Source organism: Mobula hypostoma, chromosome 5 (genome assembly GCF_963921235.1).
Source record: "Mobula hypostoma chromosome 5, sMobHyp1.1, whole genome shotgun sequence".
NCBI classification, from domain to species: domain Eukaryota; kingdom Metazoa; phylum Chordata; class Chondrichthyes; order Myliobatiformes; family Myliobatidae; genus Mobula; species Mobula hypostoma.
This window is the reverse complement of record NC_086101.1, coordinates 27,662,575-27,683,982: the sequence shown is the minus strand read 5'-3', so window position 1 is coordinate 27,683,982 and position 21,408 is coordinate 27,662,575. Positions and strand designations below refer to the sequence as shown.

The 21,408-nt window shown below is 45.3% G+C and overlaps 1 protein-coding gene across 2 annotated transcripts in view; it reads left to right on the top strand.

Annotated features, from left to right (window-relative positions):
• Positions 1-9,000: 9,000 nt before the first annotated feature.
• LOC134346710 (complement C3-like) overlaps positions 9,001-21,408 on the top strand; it is a 70,895-nt gene continuing 58,487 nt past the window's right edge. For both annotated transcript variants that reach the window (XM_063048265.1, XM_063048266.1), the window contains exons 1-4: positions 9,001-9,134; positions 13,895-14,087; positions 16,391-16,568; positions 21,193-21,263. In XM_063048265.1, coding sequence (XP_062904335.1) covers positions 9,070-9,134; positions 13,895-14,087; positions 16,391-16,568; positions 21,193-21,263 — 507 coding nt within the window. In that variant the 5' untranslated portion in view covers positions 9,001-9,069. The remainder of the gene's footprint in view (positions 9,135-13,894; positions 14,088-16,390; positions 16,569-21,192; positions 21,264-21,408) is intronic.

Below are 21,408 nucleotides of genomic sequence, written 5' to 3'. Positions count from 1 at the left end.
TCTCCTAAGTTACAGAGAAAGGTTGAACAAGTCAGGTCTTTATTCTTTGGAGCGTAGAAGGTTAAGAGGGGACTTGATAGAGGTGTTTAAAATTATGAGGGGGATTGATAGAGTTGACGTGGATAGGCTTTTTTCATTGAGAATGGGGGAAATTCAAACAAGAGGATATGAGTTGAGAGTTAAAGGGCAAAAGTTTAGGGGTAACATGAGGGGGAACTTCTTTACTCAGAGAGTGGTGGCTGTGTGGAACGAGCTTCCATCAGAAGTGGTTGAGGCAGTTCGATGTTGTCATTTAAAGTTAAATTGGAGCGCTATATGGACAGGAAAGGAATGGAGGGTTATGGTGAGAGTAAGAGTTTGGCATGGACTAGAAGGGCCGAGATGGCCTGTTTCCGTGCTGTAATTGTTATATGGTTATATAGAAGCAGAATTAGGCCATTTGGCCTATCGAGTCTAGTCCACCATTTCATCACCGCTAATCCTATTTTCCTCTCAGGTCCAATCTCCTGCTTTTTCTCCATATCCCTTTATCCCCTGACCAATCAAGAGTCTATCATTCTTTGCCTTAAATGTCCACAGCTGCCTATAGCAAAAAATTCCACAGGTTCTCCTCTCTCTGGCTAAAGAAATTCCTCCTTATCTTCATTCTAAAAGGACGTCCCTCTGTTCTGAGGCTGTGTCCTCTGGTCTTGGACTCTGTCAGCATGGGAAACATCCTCTCCACATCCACTCTATCAAGGCCTTTCACCATTCTGTAGGTTTCAATGAGGTCACCCTTCATTCTTCTGAATTCCAGTGAATACAGACCCAGAGCCATCGTATGACAAACCATTCAATCTTGTTATCATTTTCAAGATCCTCCTTTGGACCTTCTCCAGTTTCAACACATCCTATCTAAGATAAGGCCACGATGGTCTTTAGATTTACTTGCAGAAAAATTCTGCTTGATTAAGGAGCAGACAGCAGAGAGATGAAATGCCACAGCAGTATTGACCCTTTTTCTCAGGTGGGTGGCAGAGGCAGAGATTCTTTCAGCATCTCAGACATATGTAAACAAACTCCTATCTTGACAAGTGCTGGTAGGCTACAGCACAAGGGATTAATGAGATTAATGTAGATGGGTTAGCATGAACATTGCAGTCTAAAGGGCCTGTTTCTTTGCATTATGACTCTATGACTACTGTTTTTATTTGTCTTCAGAGTAAGGAAATCATTGGAATGCCTCAGGCATGCAAATGATTCTTCAAGTGCTGGAATTCTTGAGGAACACAGATAAAATGCTGGAAGATCTCAGCAAATCAGGCAGCATCTATTGAGGGAAATCAGCAGCTGACGTTTCAGACCAAGACGTTTCATCATGACTGAACGCCGGCATTTCTTGCCCATCCCTAATTACCCCTGAATGGAAGCGGCAGTCAGGAGTCAACCTTGTTTCAATGAAGGCCAGCCATTAAGCCCAGAAACGCAGCAGACAAAGTGTACTGAAGGGCTTGTCCTTGGCTGCACTGTCCTTTTATCTTTCATCTATAGAGACTGTGGCCTTTGGGATGCAAATTCAATAATTCCAGGGAGCTTGCTTGTGTCATAGTTATCGTCCTTTGTCTTCCTTAGTTACTGCAGAGAGAGAGAGGAAAAAAAAACTGCTGCAGTCCCTGTGTTGGACTCTTGAAGTAGTTCTGAATGACATATCAACTCAGTCCAGAGGTTCATGCATTTTGCAGTGAGTTTGGAGTCACACCTAGTACAGAATAGATGTCTGAAAGTCATCAAATAAACCTGAGCATCACAGTCTTACAGCATGGAAACAGGCCATTCTGCCCAAATCATCCATGCCAACTGTTATGTTTTTTCTTTCTAAAGATAAACACTATAATTACTTTTATTTACAGATTTACAGATTTACAGCAATGGCTTTTGTTCTAGCCCCAGCATGTGCAACAGGCTCGCCTGTGTCCTTTTTGGTTCCATGTGAACCACCCGCATTGCTCACTGGAAACTAAAGTTCTTTATTATGTACACACATAATAACACACCTTCACCCTTTAAAGAAAAACAAACACAATACTGCTTCCCACAAACCTACAAGAAACAATAATCCTCGCAACAAAGATATTTACATTCTGTAGCCAGTCCCTTTATCACTGCAACTTTCAATCAGTCTCTGAGTTGGTTTAATGATCCTTTTTGGTCTGCCATATGTTTCCATAGGTGTATTGCTTGTATTTGGTGCATTAATATTTGTGTCTTTCTGAGAATTCCGATCAACACATTTATTCTTTACATCTGTTGGTCCCTTTGGTGTGCTGACAGGTGAAGTGTCAGAGCTAAGGGTTGGAGCTTGTAGATCCACATTGTTCCTACTCAGGTGTTCCTCGCTCCATCTGGATCTGGACTTCCTCTTGCACATATCCTTATATGGACCATGTTGCAGGATTGTGATCTTGGATTCACACTTGATCTCCAGGCTTCAGGACTGGTAGGCTTTTCACAGTCTTGTCATGATACTCTTTCTGCTTCTCGATCCCTTTTACTTTAGCCAATTTGACCTTGTGTGCTGCTTTAGGTGTCAACAGGTTTCCATGCACTGGAAGATAAGAGCATATGCATCAACCCATCAACATCTGGGCTGGTGAAAGGCCATTCTGCAGTGATGCACTTCTGTAGATCATCAGACTTCTGTGGGAATCCTTCTATCCACCTTGCACTTTCTTCCTGAGACCCTGCACTGTCTTGACTGAACTTTCTACTAGGCCATGAGATTTTGGTTGCTGTGGATTTGAAGTTCTATGTCGAAAGGTCCCAAACATTGGCAAAGGACTCAAGCTCACAGCTGGAAATTTCTGGGCCATTGTCTGATACTGCTTCACACGAAAGGTGATGATTGCTTTGCTGGATGTTGATTTTTGTGTTGCAACCTCTGGGTAATTAGAAAAGTAGTCTGTTACAACAATGTGACTCTTCCCATTACAATCAAACAAACCCACTCCAACTTTGAAGTACGTCCTGTTTGGTACAGAGTGCAGTGTAAGCAGACCTGCTTGATGCTTTGGTCTGTAGGTAAGACACATCTCACATGAAGTAGTGGTCTTGCTTCATTCTTGGCCAGTACATCACTTCATAAGCTCTTCATTTACTATTTTCCTCACCAAGATGCTTTTCATGTATCTTCTGTAGCATTTCCTTGTGTAGCAACACTGGAATCACAAACCTGTTCCCTTTGAAGACCATATCTTCCATTACTGACAGTTCAGCTCAGCAAGCCCAATAATTCTGAATACACATTGGACAGTTATTCTTAGTTGCTGGTCATCCCTTCTGTATTTTCTCTTTGAGTCCTTTCATTCTTTCATCTGTTCCTGCTGCTGCCCTTATCATATCTGCTCTATCAGGAGATACTGGAATGAAGGTGACAATCATGTCAACATAGGCCTATATATCAGCATTAACCTCTTGGTTACTCTTTTCATTCTTGTTGACTGCTTGAACAGTGCATCAGCAGCAAACATACATCTTCCCTTTATAGGTCATCTTCACTTTATATTTCTGCAGGCTTATCAGCATGTGCTGTGTCCTCATGGGACAGTCATTCAGTGGTTTGGACATAATTGAGACCAGTGGTTTATGGTCTGTCTCCACTTCAAAAGCTTGGCCATATGTGCTGGCAAGAAGCTCTTTCTCTTTCTGTGTATAGTTGGCTTCTGCATTTGTTCAAGCTCTTGATGCATAGGCCACAGGTTGCCATGTGTCATCATGCTGCTGTTCCAAGGCCATAACAGGACACATCAGCTGAGATCTTAGTACTCCTTATCATTAAACACCAGCATGGGCTCTTCAGTTAGGATTCTTTTCAACCTCTGGAAACGTTCTTCTTGCTCTTGGAACCAAATCCACTCATTTTGCTGCTGAGGGAGTGACCTAAGTGCCACTGACACAGTAGACAGTTGAGGGATGAACTTCGCCAGGTAAGTCACCATACCCAGGAAACAGCTCACCTCCTCTTTGTTTCAGGGCTTCTCCGTGTTCTCAATGGCTGACATCTTTCTTGGTTCAGGCTTCACTCCCTCTTACAATATAATGTCTCCTATAAAAGTCAGCCATTAACACCAAACTCACATTTCTCTTTATTTAATTTCAAATTGACATTCCATGTCACATCTAGCATCTGTCTCAGTTGTGCATCATATACTTCCTCGATGGATCCCCACACGAAGATGTCATCCATCATGGTCTCAACACCAGGCCCTCAAAGACTTCTGGTGCAGACAGGATCCCATTAGTAACTGAAGAAAGTAATTATCTTCCCTCCGGTGTGTTAAAAGTACCCAGTCTCGAACATACAATACGTTGAGTTTGGTAAACCACTTGGCTCCTCCAAACCGGGTCATGATCTCCTCCCATGTTGGCAATTTAAATGCTTTCTCTTGATGGCTTTATTAAGATCTCTTGAGTCTAAACATATCCAGAATGATTTCATTTTTCTTTTGCACAATAACTAGTGAGCTCATCCAATCTGTTGATTCTTCAGTTTTCTGTATGACATTCATCCATTCCATGCATGCTAATTTTTGTTTAAGTTTATCTCTATGTGCAAATGGAACTTTCCTGCATGCATGGACAACAGGAGCTACTGAATTGAATTGACCCTATTACTTACTCCTGCATATACATGAGGAGTAAAAATCTTCACGTTACATCTCCGTCTAAATGTGCAATGTGCAATTTATAGTAATTGGTAATAAATAGTATGTACAACAGGACATTCAATGTAACATAGAAATACAATTGTGTCAGCATGAATTCATCAGTCTGATGGCCTGGTAGAAGAAGCTGTCCCAGAACCTGTCAGTCCTGACATTTATGCTGCGGTACCATTTCCCAGATGGTCGCAGCTGGAACAGTTTGTGGTTGGGGTGACTGGGCCCCCAGTGATCCTTCAGGCCCTTTTTACACACCTGTCTCTGCAAATGTTCTGAACAGTGGAAAGTTCACATCTACAGATGTGCTGGGCTGTCTGCACCACTCTCTGCAGACATCTACGATTGAGGGAGGTATAGTTCCCATACAAGGCAGTGATGCAGCCAGTCAGGATGCTCTCAATTGTGCCCCTGTAGATAGTTCTTTCTACAGAAGTTCTTTCTGTAGAAATTATGACAACTATATGGATTTTGTGTGTTCCAGGCAAGCATCTGAGACCCTCAAAGACATCTGTGTACTTTTCCATGAGTGAAGTGTGGTCATTTTTGGTCAGTGAAGCCACTACAAAAACTCTTTCAACAGGATGAGCTTTTCACATGCACTCAGACCTGATTATTGGCTGAACTCTCTTTTCTGCAACCAGTATCTATGCCTTTAGGTACTTTAAGGTCACCATTTTACTGAAACGTTCTCTGCATTATAGCCTGTCACTTTTACCTTCACTGGGTAAATTTTGCTCTTTACTTTGAGAGTCTTGTAATTATCCACAGATTACAGATTTACCTGAGCTCTGGTGACAAACTTGAATGGAAATAGTCTCACTGGGACAATCCATTCTGTTTACCAGCACCAGCGTTCTGCACATAATCTACAAAGACTTCCTCTATTTCCTCAGCAACTGTGTGTACCTTCCTTTTGGTAGCTTTAGTAGTCCTAAACGGGACTACTAGTCCTAATACATCTCTAACACTTCATCAGAAAAACGAGTTTAAACTTTACACTGTTCTGGGTTCAACTTCATAATAAGGTTCATCTCTCACTCCAATATCTTTGTTTTTTCCCAACACATGACATGATAGATTTTATAGGATATTTGGTAACCCTGTAAGGTTCAGTTGCACAGACTGGGTTTATAAATTGTGCTATGCACATTGATTGAGTTCAAGATGCCATTACAGAACAGGATCATCCAGTCTAGGCGTTTGGCCTGCAAAGATGTACTGACCTTTTAACCTACTCCATGATCAATCTAACCCTTCCCTCCTGCACAGAACATAACCCTCCTTCTTTCATCCATGTGCCTAAGAGTCTCTTAAATCTATATAAGACCTTAGTTAGACCCCACTTGGAGTACTGTGTTCGGTTCTGGTCACCTCATTACAGGAAAGATGGGGATGCTATAGAGAGTGCAGAGGAGATTTACAAGGATGTTGCCTGGATTGGAGAGCATGCCTTATGAGAATAGGTTGAGTGAACTTTGGCCTTTTCTTCTTGGAGCGACGGAGGATGAGAGGTGACCTGATAGAGGTGCATAAGATGATAAGAGGCATTGATCGTGTGGATAGCCAGAGGCTTTTTCCCAGGGTTGAAATGGCTAACACGAGGGGGCATAGTTTTAAGGTGTGTGGAAGTAGGTACAATGGGGATGTCAGAGATCAGTTTATCTCACAGAGTGGTGGGGACGTGGAATGCACTGCCAGTGAAGTTGGTAGGGACAGATACAACAGGGTCTTTTAAGAGACTCTTAGATAGGTACATGGAGCTTCGAAAAATAGAGGGCTATGCGGTAGGGAAATGCTGGATAGTTTCTAGAGTAGTTTCATAGTTTCATGGTCGACACAACATTGTGGGCCGAAGGGCCTGTAATGTGCTGTAGATCTTCCTATGTTTCTAAATATCCCAAACGTATTGTCCTCTACTAGAATCCCCAGCAGAGCGCTCCAGGCACTTAACACTGTATAAAAAAATACTTCTGGCATCTCCCCTGTGCGTTCCTCTGCTCAGCTTAAAAGCACTGTATGTCCTCTGTGATATTTGCCATTGTCACCCTGGGAAATGTCTGACTGTCCACTTTATCCATGACTCTTATTGTTTTGTACTCCTCTATCAAGTCACCTCTCATCCTCCTCTCCCCTGAAGAAAAAGCCCTAGCTTGCTCATCCTGTTATCCAGGCAGCTTGCTGATAGATCGCCTCGGTACCCCCTCTGAAGCTTCCCACATCTTTCCTACGATGAGGCGACCAAAACGAAACACAACACTCCAAGTGTGATCTAACCAGATATTTTAGAGTTACATTACCTTACGGCTATTATACGCAGCACCCAGATTAATGAAGGCCAGCCCACCACATGCCTTCTTAAAGACCCTATCAATTTGTGCAGTAAAAAGATTAACAATATTTTTTTTAAAGATTAGCTGTCTTTCTGTCACGTGAACATTGAAACATCAGCAGGAGGGAGGAGGGAGGAGAAGATGGCGGTGTGACGCAGTGCGCGCGGCCTCTCCGGTGAATGATATCATATCTGTAAGTAGGAATCATGCACAATTCTGATTTGATGGAGACAGACGTGGGAAGCATGGAGGAACATCTGGTGAAACTTCTGAAATGCCCGGTTTGCTGCTGCTGCTACTGTGCGATCGAGAATCTCTGGAGGGGAAGGCCCCAGATCCTCGCTTTGCCTGCTGCCGGCGGCCGGGGCCGGGGTTGAAGCGCTCAGTGCTCAGTGTTGGAGGGCTGGTCGAAGGCTCAAAGTTTTCGGACGGACTCAGAGTCGGACTGTGGTCGGGTGTTTTCAGGATGCTGCATCGGCAAGTTTGCTGCGCTGGAAGCTCATGGCAGGGAGAGTTTTCTTCCTTCTACCATCTGCATGAGATGATGGGACTTTCGAGAGACTTTGAGACTTTTTTTTACCGTGCCCATGGTCTGTTCTTCATCAAAATTACGGTATTGCTTGCGCTGTTGTAACTATATGTTATAATTATGTGGTTTTTGGCAGTTTTTCAGTCTTGGTCTGTCTTGTGCTTCTGTGATATCACACTAGAGGAACATTGTATCATTTCTTAATGCATACCTAACTAAATGACAATAAAAGGGGACTGCGTGTCCTCATAATCTAACCTAATCTAACCTAAGCAAAGCATACAATGAAATGTGCCATTTGTGTCAACAACAAAGTCAGTCTGAGCATTATGCTGGGGGCAGCCTGCAACCGTGGTCACACTTCTGACACCAACATAGTAACCCCACAGCTTACTAATAGCCCATGTGTTTTTGGAATATGGGAGGAAACCAGAGCATCTGGAGGAAACCCACATGGTCAAGGGAGAATGTACAAACTCCTTGCAGACAGTGATGGGAGTCAAACCGTGAATACTGATCGCTAGATCTGTAACAGCATTAAACTCACTGCTGTACTGCTCTGCTGTCCCAGTACCGAGGGAACTTATGGAGCGAATATGTGGCTGGTGGCATAGTGGTGCAGCACAGAGATTCAATGCCTTACCGCAACGAAGACTTGGGTTCGAGCCTGACCTTGGCAGTTGTGCATGAGGAGTCTGTATGCTCACCCTGTGAATGCATTGTTTCCTACTGAGTGCTCTGGCTTCTGCACACACCCCAAAAACACAGGAGGTGATGTTAATCGACCCTGTAAAGTGCCTACAGTGAATGATAGGAGAACTGAGAGTCGATAAGATCAGTATGAGTCAGTACAGACTCAATGGGCTGAAAGGCCTGTTCCTGCTCTGGTGCTCACTGTGACTCTCATAGTCTACTTTGACTAACCTCTCAGGAGCAAAGCTAAGGAACACTCCCACACATGGAGAGGGGACTGATATTTGGGATACGGTCCTCTGTGCAGCTGATACGGTGCGCAGCGTGCAGCGGGTAGAGCCGATGTCTTACAGCTCCGGACATACAGGTTCAATCCCGACCTCCGCCACTGTCTGCAGTTGGAGTTTGCACCTTCTCCCAGTGACTGTGCGGCTTTCCTCCCACATCCCAAAGACATGCAGGTCAGTAGGGTAATTGATCGTTGTAAATTGCTCCCAAGTGTATGGGTGAGCGGTCAGGTATAGGGAGGGGAGGGGGAGCTGACGGGAAAGTGGGGAGAGTGGGTTACAAGAAAGACTAGTAGGTGTCAGCACGGAAGCAGTGGGCCGAATATCCTCCTCCTTTGTCCTGGGGGAAATTCATGCTAGGTTAGGACGCCTGGGAACAAAATAGTTAAAACTATTGTTTACATGAAATGTTGAAATCTGTCCACAATTAATGAGTAACGTAATCCTAATACTGGAAATGAAAGCAAACGAGGTTTGGCATTTGAGGAACAGGCCGTCCAACACTGGCAGTGCTGACGCCCACCGTCTCAGTTATGGCACCCCTAACAGTTTTGCTTTTGATCTCTTCGTGGGTTTCATTCACTGAGCCAAGGCTTCCGTAAGTACCTCCTTTCCTAGAAGCAGGGCCTGCTACGATAGCAAGGATCTGTGGGTTTACAGTGAGGGGTTAAGAGGGGATCTGAGCAGTTTTTTATTTCAGCCAGAGAGTGGTTGAAATCTGGAACCTAAGGGTGCTTCAGGTCACGGCGTTTCAGGTGTCTGAATGAGCACTTGAATCGCCGAGGCTGTGGACTAACTGTAGGCAGGTATGGACACATTGGGCAGTTTCTGTGCTCTATGACTCTGTAACTCAAAATAACCTCCCACAATTCCTTCATATTTCCCAGCATCCTGCAATCCATGGTCAGTGTACATTTTATATTTTAAATTATGTTTTCTTTTAACAATCCTTAGAAGTAACTGGATCCCCTAATCACCAGTAAAACAGTGTGTTGCTTAACCTGTCCAATGGCTCCCTTCTCTGGTTTTGCTGACAAACTTCCCAGCTCATGGATCACAGAACTGATAGACAGGACCCTCAGCCCATCAAGGCTGTGCTAATGTCAAGCACCTACTTTTGACTAATTCTATTTGTTCCCCTCATATTCCCAGCCCCGCCCCCAGCGACGCACTTACAGGGGCAACTTACAGCAGGCACTTAGCTTACTGACCTGAACGTCTGTGGGATGCGGGAGGGAAGTGGAGTGCTTTGAGACAATTCAATGGTGTGCCGATTGGTATGTTAACAGGTGTATTGTAGGTGAGTGATAGAACTTTGGGGAGGGGGAGTTGATAGGAATGAGGGCAGAAAAAAAAAGGATTAGTGTAGGACTGGCATGAATGGATGCTTGGATTATTCCGTGGCCTCAAAGACCTGCTTCTACACAGGGTGGGTGACTGCTTCACTCCATCACTCGTGGCCACCCGCATCTCCTGGTTATCAGGCGTTTTAGTTCTCCTTCCCATTCCCACACTGACCATCTGTCCCTAAACTCCACCGCTATTTGGTCGAGGCTAAGTGCAAGTTGGAGGAGCAACACACGACATTTAGAACACAGAAACATAGAAAACCTACAGCACAATACAGGCTTTTCGGCCCACAATTCTGTGCCGAACATGTACTTACTTGGAAATTACCGAGGTTACCCATACTCCCTATTTTTCTAAGCTCCATGTACCTGTCCAGGAGTCTCTTAAAAGACTCTATTGTATCCGCCTCCACCAACATCACCAGCAGCCCATTCCACGCACTCACCACTCTCTGCTTGAAAAAACTTACCCCTGACATCTCCTCTGTACCTACTTCCAAGCACCTTAAAACTGTGCCCTCTCGTGTAAGTCATTTCAGCCCTGGGAAAAAGCCTCTGACTATCCACACGATCAATGCCTCTCATCACTTCCCCTGGGCAGCCTCTAAACTGGCAGCAGAACCATTGAACTAGCTTAGTAACTAGCTTAGTCACTGAGTCATAGAGGACTAGTACAGAAACAGGACTTTCATCCCATCTAGTCCATGACAACCTGTTTTCCTGTCCAGCCTCGTCTACAAGACCATAAGACATAGGAGAAGAATCTGGCCCATATAGTCTGCCCTGCCATTCAATCACGGCTGATCCTTTTTTATCTTCTCCTCAAGGCCAGTTCCCAGCTTTCTCAACATAACCTTTGATGCCATGTCCAATCAAGAACCTATCAATCTGTGCCTTAAATACACCCCACGACCTGGCCTCCACAGCTGCATGAGGCAACAAATTCCACAAATTTAACACTCTTTCGCTAAAGAAATTTCTCTGCATCTCTGTTTTGAAAGGGCACCCCTCTATCCTGAGGCTGTGCCTTCTTGTCCCATCATGGGAAACATCCTTTCCACATCTACTCTGTTTCGGCCTTTCAACATTCAAGAGGTTTCAATGAGATCCCCCCTCATCCTTCTGAATTATAGCGAGTACAGACCCAGAGCCATCAAATGTTCCTCATATGATAACACTTTCATTCCTGGAATCATCCTTGCGAACCTCCTCTGGACCCTTTCCAATGCCAGCACATATTATCTAAGATGAGAGGCCCAAAACTGTTCACAATACTCAAGGTGAAGCCTCACCAGTGCTTTATAAAGCCTCAGCATCACATCCTTGCTCTTGTATTCTAGACCTCTTGAAATGAATGCTAACCTGGCATTTGCCTTCCTCACCACTGACTCGACCTGCAAGTTAACCTTCAGGGTGTTCTGCACAAGGACTCCCAAGTCCCTCTGCATCTCAGATTCCTGGATTTTCTCCCCATTTAGAAAATAGTCTGCACGTTTATTTCCATTACCAAAGTGCATGACATGCATTTTCCAACATTGTATTTCATTTGCCTTTTTCTTGCCGATTCTCCTAATCTGTCTAAGTCCTTCTGAATCCTACCTGTTTCCTCAACACTACCTGCCCCTCCACCAATCTTCGTATCATCTGCAAACTTGGCAACAAAGTAATCTATTCCATCATATAAATCATTTATATACAGTATAAAAAGAAGTGGCCCCAACACCAACCCCTGCGGAACACCACTAGTCACTGGCAGCCAACCTGAAAAGGATCCTTTTATTCCCACTCGCTGCCTCCTTCCAATCAGCCAATGTTCTAACCATGTTAGTAACTTTCCTGTAATACCATGGGCTCTTAATTTGGTAAGTAGCCTCGTGTGTGGCACCTTGTCAAAGGCCTTCTGAGAGTTCAAATATACAACATCCACTGCATCCCCTTTATCAATTCTACTTGTAATCTCTTCAAAGAATTCAATCTGTTTCATCAGGCAGGATTTTCCCTGTGGGAAACTAAGTACTATCTTGTCCTGTGTCACCAAGTGCTCCATCACCTCATCCTTAACAACTGACTCTGACATCTTCCCAACCACTGGGATCAGGCTAACTTGTCTATAATTTCCTTTCTGCTACCTTCCTCCTTTCTTAAAGAGTGGAGTGACATTTACAAATTTCCAGGCTTCTGGCACTATGCCAGAGTCTAATGATTTCTGAAAGATAATTTCTACTCCCACCACAATGCTACCTCTTTCAGAACCATAGGGTGCAGTTTATATGGTTCAGGTGATTTAAGTACCTTTAGGTCTTTCAGCTTTTTGAACACCTACTCACTTGAAACAGTAGCTGCACCTACTTGTTCTTCCTTCACACTCTCAACATCAGGCACACTGTTAGTGTCTTCCACAGTGAAGACTGATATAAAATACTCATTTAGTTCATCTGCCGTCTCCTTGTCCCCCGTTATTTGTTTCTCCTGCCTCAATTTCTAGTGGTCCTATATCCACTCTCATTTCTCTTTTATTTTTAACATACTTGAAAAAACTTTCACTATCCACTTTGCTCTTATTTGCCAGCTTGCTTTCATCTTTTCCCTTCTAATGATTTTTTAAGTTGCTCTCTGTAGGTTTTTAAAAACTTCCCAATCCTCTATTTTCCTACTAATTTTTGCTTTGTTGTAAGCCTTTTCTTTTGCTTTTACAATGGCTTTGACTTCCCTTGTCAGCCATGGTTGTACTATTTTACCATTGGAGCTTTTCTTCATTTTTGGAGCACATGGTTCCTGCACCTTCCTCAGTTTTCCAGAAACTCACGCCATTGCTGCTCTGCTGACATCCCTGCAGCAGCTCCTTCCAATTTACTTTGGCCAACTCCTCTCTCATACCACTGTAATTTCCTGTACTCCACTGAAATACTGCTACATCAGACTTTACTTTCTGCACCCTGACCATAAATCTCCATCCACGGTATTCCCACTTGCCAGCATTTCTTATCCATGTGTCTGTGCAAGTGTCTTTTAAATGTTATTGAACCCATCCTGCCCCTCTGGGGCGGTCCACTTCTGTGCTACCTTTTGTGAAAAAAGTTGCCCCTCAACTTCTAGAGTCCTATAGAACAGAAGCAGACCCTTCAGTTCACGTAGTCCGTGCCCCCCCCGATCTTTTGCCTTGTCCCATCTACTGCACCCAGATATTGTCCCTCCATTCATGTACCTATCCAAACTTCTCTGATATGTGGTTATTGAACCCGCCTCCAGTACTTCTGTTGGCAGCTCGTTCCGCACTCACAACACCTAAGAGAATAATTCCCCCTCAGGTTTCACATGAAATATTTAAATATTCACACTAAACCTACAATCTCTAGTTCTGTCTCACCCTAACCTGAGGAGAAAAAGCCTGCATCCATTCACCCTATCTATACCCCTCATACATCTACAACATCTCTCTTCATTCCCTTGCACTCCATGGAACATAAGCCTTGACCTTCTCAACCTTTCCCTGTAGCTCAGGTCCTCAGGTCCAGTAACTACTCTTCCTCTGTGCTTTCTCTCTTTTCTCACTCCTCCTGATCCTTCTGGCCCTCATCACTTATCCCCTTCCTCTCCCCTGCACTCTCCATCTGACAATCACCCACTTACTTTTCCCACTGATTTCCCTCTCCACCTCCTCCCTTCATTCCATGCTCCACCTTCTTCTCCTATCAGCTTCCGTCTTCTTCAGACCTTTCCCTCCTCCACCTATCAGCTCCCAGCTTCTTGTTGCCATTTGCACACTGCCCCTCTCCCACCTACCTACACCCACTCCTCAACTGGTTTCGTCAATCACCTGGCAGAGTGCGCTCCACCCCTTCCCTCCATTTTATACTGACCATTTCCCTGGATGAAGTCTCGACCAAAACGTCGGCTGTCCTTTTCCCTCCACAGATGCTGCTTGACCTGCTGAGTTCCTCCAGTGTGCAGTATGACTCTGACTAAATAAAACACTAAGTAATTGTTTTCTCCCTCTCTCCTCCTGCAGGTATTTGATTACGGCTCCGAAAGTAATCCGCATTGATGTGAAAGAGTCCATCACTGTTCAAGTGTTCGGGGCACAGGGCAACGTTAACGCCACTGTGTACTTTATCAATCAAAAAACCCTAAGGTTGTGTTCAGACAAGTACAGTGTGCAGCTGAACCACACAAACAAATTCATTCAAGATCTCCTTGTCCAGGTAAATTGTCCAATGCTTTCTGGTTTGAATTGCTCCCTGACTCCCATTTATAAGATTTTCTGCATTGTAGTTCTGTCACCCTCCACTTTGTGTGTGACTCGGTGATACAGTGGGTGGAGTTGCAGCTTCACAACCTCAGAGACCCAGGTTGAATCCCATGTTCATCTGCGTGTAGAGTCTGCACATTCTCCCTGTGGCAACGTGGGTCACCTCACCAGGTGCGCTACCTTCTATTCCCTGTGACAACGTGGGTCACCTCACCAGGTGTGCTACTTTCTACTCCCTGTGACAACGTGGGTCACCTCACCAGGTGTGCTACTTTCTACTCCCTGTGACAACGTAGGTCACCTCACCAGGTGTGCTACTTTCTACTCCCTGTGACAACATGGGTCACCTCACCAGGTGTGCTACTTTCTACTCCCTGTGACAACGTGGATCACCTCACCAGGTGCGCTACTTTCTACTCCCTGTGACAACGTGGGTCACCTCACCAGGTGTGCTACTTTCTACTCCCTGTGACAACGTGGGTCACCTCACCAGGTGTGCTACTTTCTATTCCCTGTGACAACGTGGGTCACCTCTCCAGGTGCGCTACCTTCTACTCCCTGTGACAACGTGGGTCACCTCACCAGGTGTGCTACTTTCTACTCCCTGTGACAACGTGGGTCACCTCACCAGGTGTGCTACTTTCTACTCCCTGTGACAACGTGGGTCACCTCACCAGGTGTGCTACTTTCTACTCCCTGTGACAACGTGGGTCACCTCACCAGGTGTGCTACTTTCTACTCCCTGTGACAACGTGGGTCACCTCACCAGGTGTGCTACTTTCTATTCCCTGTGACAACGTGGGTCACCTCACCAGGTGAGCTACCTTCTACTCCCTGTGACAACGTGGGTCACCTCACCAGGTGTGTTACTTTCTACTCCCTGTGACAACGTGGGTCACCTCACCAGGTGCGCTACTTTCTACTCCCTGTGACAACGTGGGTCACCTCACCAGGTGCGCTACTTTCTACTCCCTGTGACAACGTGGGTCACCTCACCAGGTGTGCTACTTTCCTTCCACATCCCAATGCCTTAACATTTAAAGATGTCAACTCACGTTGTCAGCATTGTCCGCACCAGAAACCAGAAAAGGAAATGTGATTGTGTACGATTGTGAAATATACTTACCATGCCTCTCATCTCTTGCTCCTTTTCTCTCTCTTGCTCTGTGCTTTCCTTCTTTCAGTTTCTTACTCTCTCTCCCACTCTCTCTCTCTTGCTCTCTCACTTTCTCTTTCAGTTTCTTACTCTCACTTTCTCACTCTGTCTCACACTTTCTCAATTTCTCTCTCTCTCTCTCTCTTACACACACACACAATCCACTAAACCATTTGCCTGCATTAACTCCTCTATGCCTTTCCATCCAAGCACCCATCTAATACCTTGTGAACATTCAAATTTTCCCCACCACCAGATAATCACCACCCTGAGAGTGGTGATTGGGTCCGCTTTAAATCCTTCCCCTCTCATACTACACCTGAGCCCTCCTGTTCTAGGCTCCCCTGCCCTGGATTAAAGACTGACTCTCACCCCTCATAATTTTATAAACCTCCTGATGATCATCCCTCAGCTTCCTGCATTCCAGTGGTGGGAATATACCCAGTCCATCCAATCTCTGCTGACACCTGCAGCCCTCCTGTGCAGACAACATATTGGGGAATCTCTTGTGCACTTTCTACATCACTCCCAAGTCATTCCTATAGCATGACAATCACAACTGCACACATTGCTGATTTTCCCCACATGAAATACCAAGAGTCACTACTCACCCAGTTCAATGCCAATATGTCCCAGAAGCTTGCTCTTGTTTCATAGAACATAGAATAGTACAGCACAGTACAGACCCTTCGGCCCACAATGTTGTGCCGACCCTCAAACCCTGCCTCCCATATAAGCCCCTACCTTAAATTCCTCCATATACCTGTCTAGTAGTCTCTTAAACTTCACTAGTGTATCTGCCTCCACCACTGACTCAGGCAGTGCATTCCACACACCAACCACTCTCTGAGTAAAAAATCTTCCTCTAATATCCCCCTTGAACTTCCCACCCCTTACCTTAAAGCCATGTCCTCTTGTATTGAGCAGTGGTGCCCTGGGGCAGAGGCGCTGGCTATCCACTCTATCTATTCCTCTTATTATCTTGTACACCTCTATCATGTCTCCTCTCATCCTCCTTCTCTCCAAAGAGTAAAGCCCTAGCTCCCTTTCAAAGTTATCATCGCTACTCTAGTTATTATGCGGGGATCTCACCATCACAGATCCTTCCAGAAAAAGTGGAGGAGTGCAAACTACGCGGGACGATGTCATACATCGTAATGGCGACAGAGATGCCGGAGCTCTTCCCCAACCGGATGATAACTCACCTGCACCTTCGGGCCAAGCCTTACTTCATCTTTATTGAAACCAACAAGCCGATATACAGGCCCGGAGAGACAGGTAAGCGAGGGCTGAGGATTCGTCTTTCATTCTCACAACCCAACCCAATAAAATTCCAGTGTACGGGGCGGGGGGGGGGTGCGAGGGGAGGGGTGGTAGAGCCGCCTCCTCACAGTTCCACAGAGCCGTTTGTGTGTGGAGTTTTCACGTTCTCCCTGCGATGGCTTGGGGTTCCCCCCAGATGCTCTGGTTTCCTGCCACATCTCAATGACGCTGGGTTCACTGGCTACTGTAAATTTCCCAACACTGTATGGGAGAGGTAGAATATGTTTGGGAGGGGTGCAGAAGTAGGTGATGGGAGTGTGGGGAGAATAAAAGTGGGTCGGTGTAAATGGGAAGTAAACAGTGCCTGGCCTGCTGAGTTCCTCCAGCATTTTGTGTGTGATGGTTGATGGCCAACACTGACTTAGTGTGCCAAATGCTCTCTCTACCTGCTATGACTCTTCTAGCGACAATTGAATGTAGAGGAGGCAGAGAAGGAGCTATTGGACTCATGTTGGAAGATATGGCGTAAATTGCCAGACCTTCCCGAGATGGGAGCTGGAGCCAGTGAGGTCGGAATACTGAGCCAGCCACCTCCTTTTGATAGTAGTGAAAGAGCATTAACTTTCTGTCCTTTTGGTAGTGAAGAGCAGTCTCATACTGTCTTCTTCAAGGCAAGATGAGATTCAAGCAAATCTTACTGGGTGCACTTGTGTGATAATTTTTTTAAATTCAGTGATAAAGTGTGGAGCAGGTCCTCTACCCCAACGAGCCGCACTACCCAGCAACCCATCTGTTTAACATTAGCCTAATCACAGGACAATTTGCATTAACCAATTAACCTGCTAACCAGTACGTTTTTGGACTGTGGGAGGAAACTGAAGCATCCAGAGGAAACCCACGCACTTATGGGGAAAACCTACAATGTACTTCCAGACAGCGTCGGAATTGAACTCCAAACTCTGGAACTCTCTGAGCTGTAACGGCATCACGCTAACCCCTAAGCTGCCGTGGCTCCCAGTCCTGGAAGGGTACTGCACAAAAACAGGTCCTTCAGCACATCACGTCTGTGCCAACCTTTCTGGTCTTTTTAATATTTATAAATGACTTGGAAAAGTAGGTTAGTAATTTTGCAGAGGTCATGAAGATTATGGTGCTGTGGATAGTGGAGAAGGCTGTCCTAGGTTACAATGGGACTTAGACTGGATGTCTATGTCTCTGGGCTAAGAAGCAGCAGATGGACTTCAATCTGGAAAACTGTGAAGTGACACAATTTGGAAGGTTGAACATGCAGGGAGAGTTCAGAGTTAATGGCAGGATTCTTAGCAGTATGGAAGAACAGAGGGATTTTGGGTTTCAAGTCATCAGATCCCTCAATTTGCCTCGACAGAGATGTTAATAAGGCATGTGGCATGCCATCCCAATTAGCTGGGGGATTAAGTTAAAGAACTGCGAGGTAATATTGCAGCTCCATAAAACTCTGGTTAGACCACATGGGGTATTGTGTTCAGTTTTGGTCACCTCATTATAGGAAGGATGTGGAAGCTTTAGAGAGGGTGCAGAGGAGATTTACCAGGATGCCATGTGGATGAGAGAACATCTCTTATGAGGAAAGGCTGAGCAAGCTAAGGCTTTTCTCTTTGGAATGAAGGACAATGAGAAGTGACTTGATAGACGTGTTCAAGATTATAAGAGGCATACATAGAGTGGGTGGCCAGCGAGAATGGCCAATACCAAGGGAATCCTTTAAGAGTGAGAGCAAGAAAGCTCAGGGGAGATGGCAGGTAGTTTCTTGCATGGAGAGTGGCAGGCAAGTGCCTGGAATGCACTGTCAGCTGTGCTGATAGAGGCAGATGCAGTGCTGACTTTGAAGAAACTCTTAGATTTGCACGTGGATGAAAGAAAAATGTGTTATTGGCTTTGTAGGAGGGAAGTGTTAGGTTGATTGTGGAGCAGGTTTATATAGATTAGCATCTCATTATGGGCTTTCTGTCCTCTCCTATTAAATTCCCCCTTCTCCAACTCTTTATCTCTTTCACCAGTTGGCTTTGCAGCTCTATACATCAACACCTTGCCCTCTTCCAGTTTCACCTATCACCTACTATCCTGCACTTCTTCCTCTCCTTCCCCCACCTTCTTACTCTGACTGCTCATCTCTGTTTTTCCCAGTCCTTATGAAGGGTCTCGGCCCAAAACATTGACTGTTTACTCTTTTCCATAGATGCTGCCTGGCCTGCTGAGTTCCTTCAGCATTTTGTGTCTGTTACTTGGATTTTCAGCATCTGCAGATCTTCTCTGGTTTGTGAATGTCCTGTTGAACCTCCTCTGCACTCTCTCCAGTGCAACCTCCTTCACTCAAGGGAAAATGATCCCAACCTGTCTGATCTCTCCACATAATGAAAGTCCTCCAGTCCAGGAGCCAATCTGCACACTCTCTACTTTGATGGGAAAATTCCAGGGTTTGGATTTGTGGCTACAATTGTACCCAGGGTTCACCTTGTGTCCACGATTCTGTGGAGCAGATGACTACAATGTCTAAGACCTGTGTGGCTTCCAAGTGCTGCCCCCTGTCTTTCAGGGAGGTTAACTCCAAGCTCGTCTCTTCATTGAAACATAGAGCAACACAGATTGAAATGGGGCTTGTGCCCCCATAACACCACGATGATCTTCAATCACCCAGCCCAATATTCATCCACGGATGCCCTTCATCCATGTTATAGGTGGTCTTCGATTGCAGAACATGGATCAGAAGTGTAGGCTCTCTCCTGACCTCTAACCTCCCACGTCACTGTCCTAAAATGACCCCTAACTCCCCTCTCTGTCCCTGTCTCCTATGCACCTAAAATAAATTATATCTGAGCCTCTAGGGAGATTGCAGCTCAGCGTCATCTTAACAGTAACCCGGCAAAGTTCAGATAAAAAGGATATTTAATGTTATTCTTGTTCCTATTACTAGTAGATGCATCAAGAAAATCAGCAGGAAAACAGGCCCTTCAGTACATCAACCATCAGCCATCCATTTATACTAATCCTATTTTCATTCTCCCCACTTTCTGATCAACTCTCTCCCACTCTGACCTTTTATACTTCTCACATTCCCATCAATCCCCCACTTCCTCTCCCTGACTCTGCCACTCACCCATGTACTAAGGATAACTTACAACAGCCAGCTGACTCCCCTGTCCACATGTCTTTGGAGATGTGGGAGGAAACCGGAGCATGTGGGGGAAACCCATGCAGTCTCAGGGAGAAAGTGAGATCTCCAAACACAGACACCGGTGGTCGGGATCAAACCCAATTCTCTGGTGCTCTGAGGCACCACTTATACCAACTGTATTGCATTAGCCAGGATTTTCAGTGCTGAACTGATATTTGTTCGCCAACTAAAGCCTTTCATAGTGCTTAGTTAAAAATAATCTTGTTCAATAGCGAGCTCTGTCCGGTGGAATCTGTAGTGAACATTGGTGTAGAAAAGTGTCTTGGGCTGTTTACCTTATTTTCCCAACTCTACTGAAAGGGGTTAAGACTTTGCTGGCTCTGCACAATGACCTGCTCCTCAACAGTCAACACTGCAGCCTGCATGCTAGCAAAATCCTCTGTAACCACCTGCCAGACCACCATCGTGGCCCTGCAGCAGCTAGAAAATTTGGCCACTTACACTTCTACAGCTTCTGTGACTGCTGCAATATCTCCTTGTCACCACAGGGAGACTTCCAAAGGACCTCGTGCTGTTAGTCCGCACAGTTAGCGGGATGGTGAATTGCCACTCCATGTTGATGGTGAGGGAGTTGGGACTTTACTATCGATCTGGATGAATTAAGCAGGGATCCTGGGGGCCCTACTATTTTAATTTCTCGGAGGAAATTTCCATTGTCAAAGCGAAATTTGTTGTAATGCACTGAAGTCCAAGGAGTGGCACGGTAGTGTAGTGGTTAGCACAATGCTTTCCAATACCAGCGACCCGAGACCCGCCACTGCCAGTAAGTTCTCCCCCTGACCACGTGGGTTTCCTCTCGCAGTCCAAAAGCGTACCAGTTGCTAGGTTCATTGGTCATTGTAAGTTGTCCTGTGAATAAGCTAGGACTAAAATGGGAGGGTAGGTGGGCAGCATGGCTGAAGGGCTGGAAAGGCCTTTTCTATGCTGTGTGTCTATGAATGTATGCACGGATACAATCAAAAAAGCTTACAGCGGCGTGATAACACCTATAAGCAGCATTCACAAGAAAAAAAACATAAATCAAACATGCATTACGCACAATATTTAAAACACAGACTAATAATGAGTCCATTTTGGTGAAAAGTAATCAAAGAGGCTTTGATAATTGTACACGGGCTGATTCAAGAGTCAAAAGTCTGAAGGGGAAGTAGCTGTTCTTGAACCTGGTAGTGTAGGACTTCAGACTTCTGTACCTCCTGCCTGATGGTAGCTGCAAACAGAATGCCATGGGCCGGATGGTGGAGACCTTTGACGATGGATGTTGCCTTCCTGAGGCAGCGCCCCCTGTCGATATTACCAATGGTGGGGAGAGGTGAGCTGGGTCACTGACAATGCCAGTTATCAGAGAAAAGGAAAAAGCATTATTAATTGATGGCATTTTGTCTATCTTAACTAAGATTCTGATTATCAAACCTCCCCTTCCAGTCTATTTCCGAAGTTTTACCTTGGACCACGCACTGAAGCTCACAGACTGTGAGGCCAGACTGAAGATCTTGGTGAGTGACTATCTCTTTGCTTCACTGTAGTATTGTCACTGTTGTAACTCTGGACAGCTCACAGAGTTAATTATCTCTGCATCAAATCACAGAGCACAGAAACAGGCACTTCAGCCCGTCATGTCCATGCTGACCACCAAGGTTT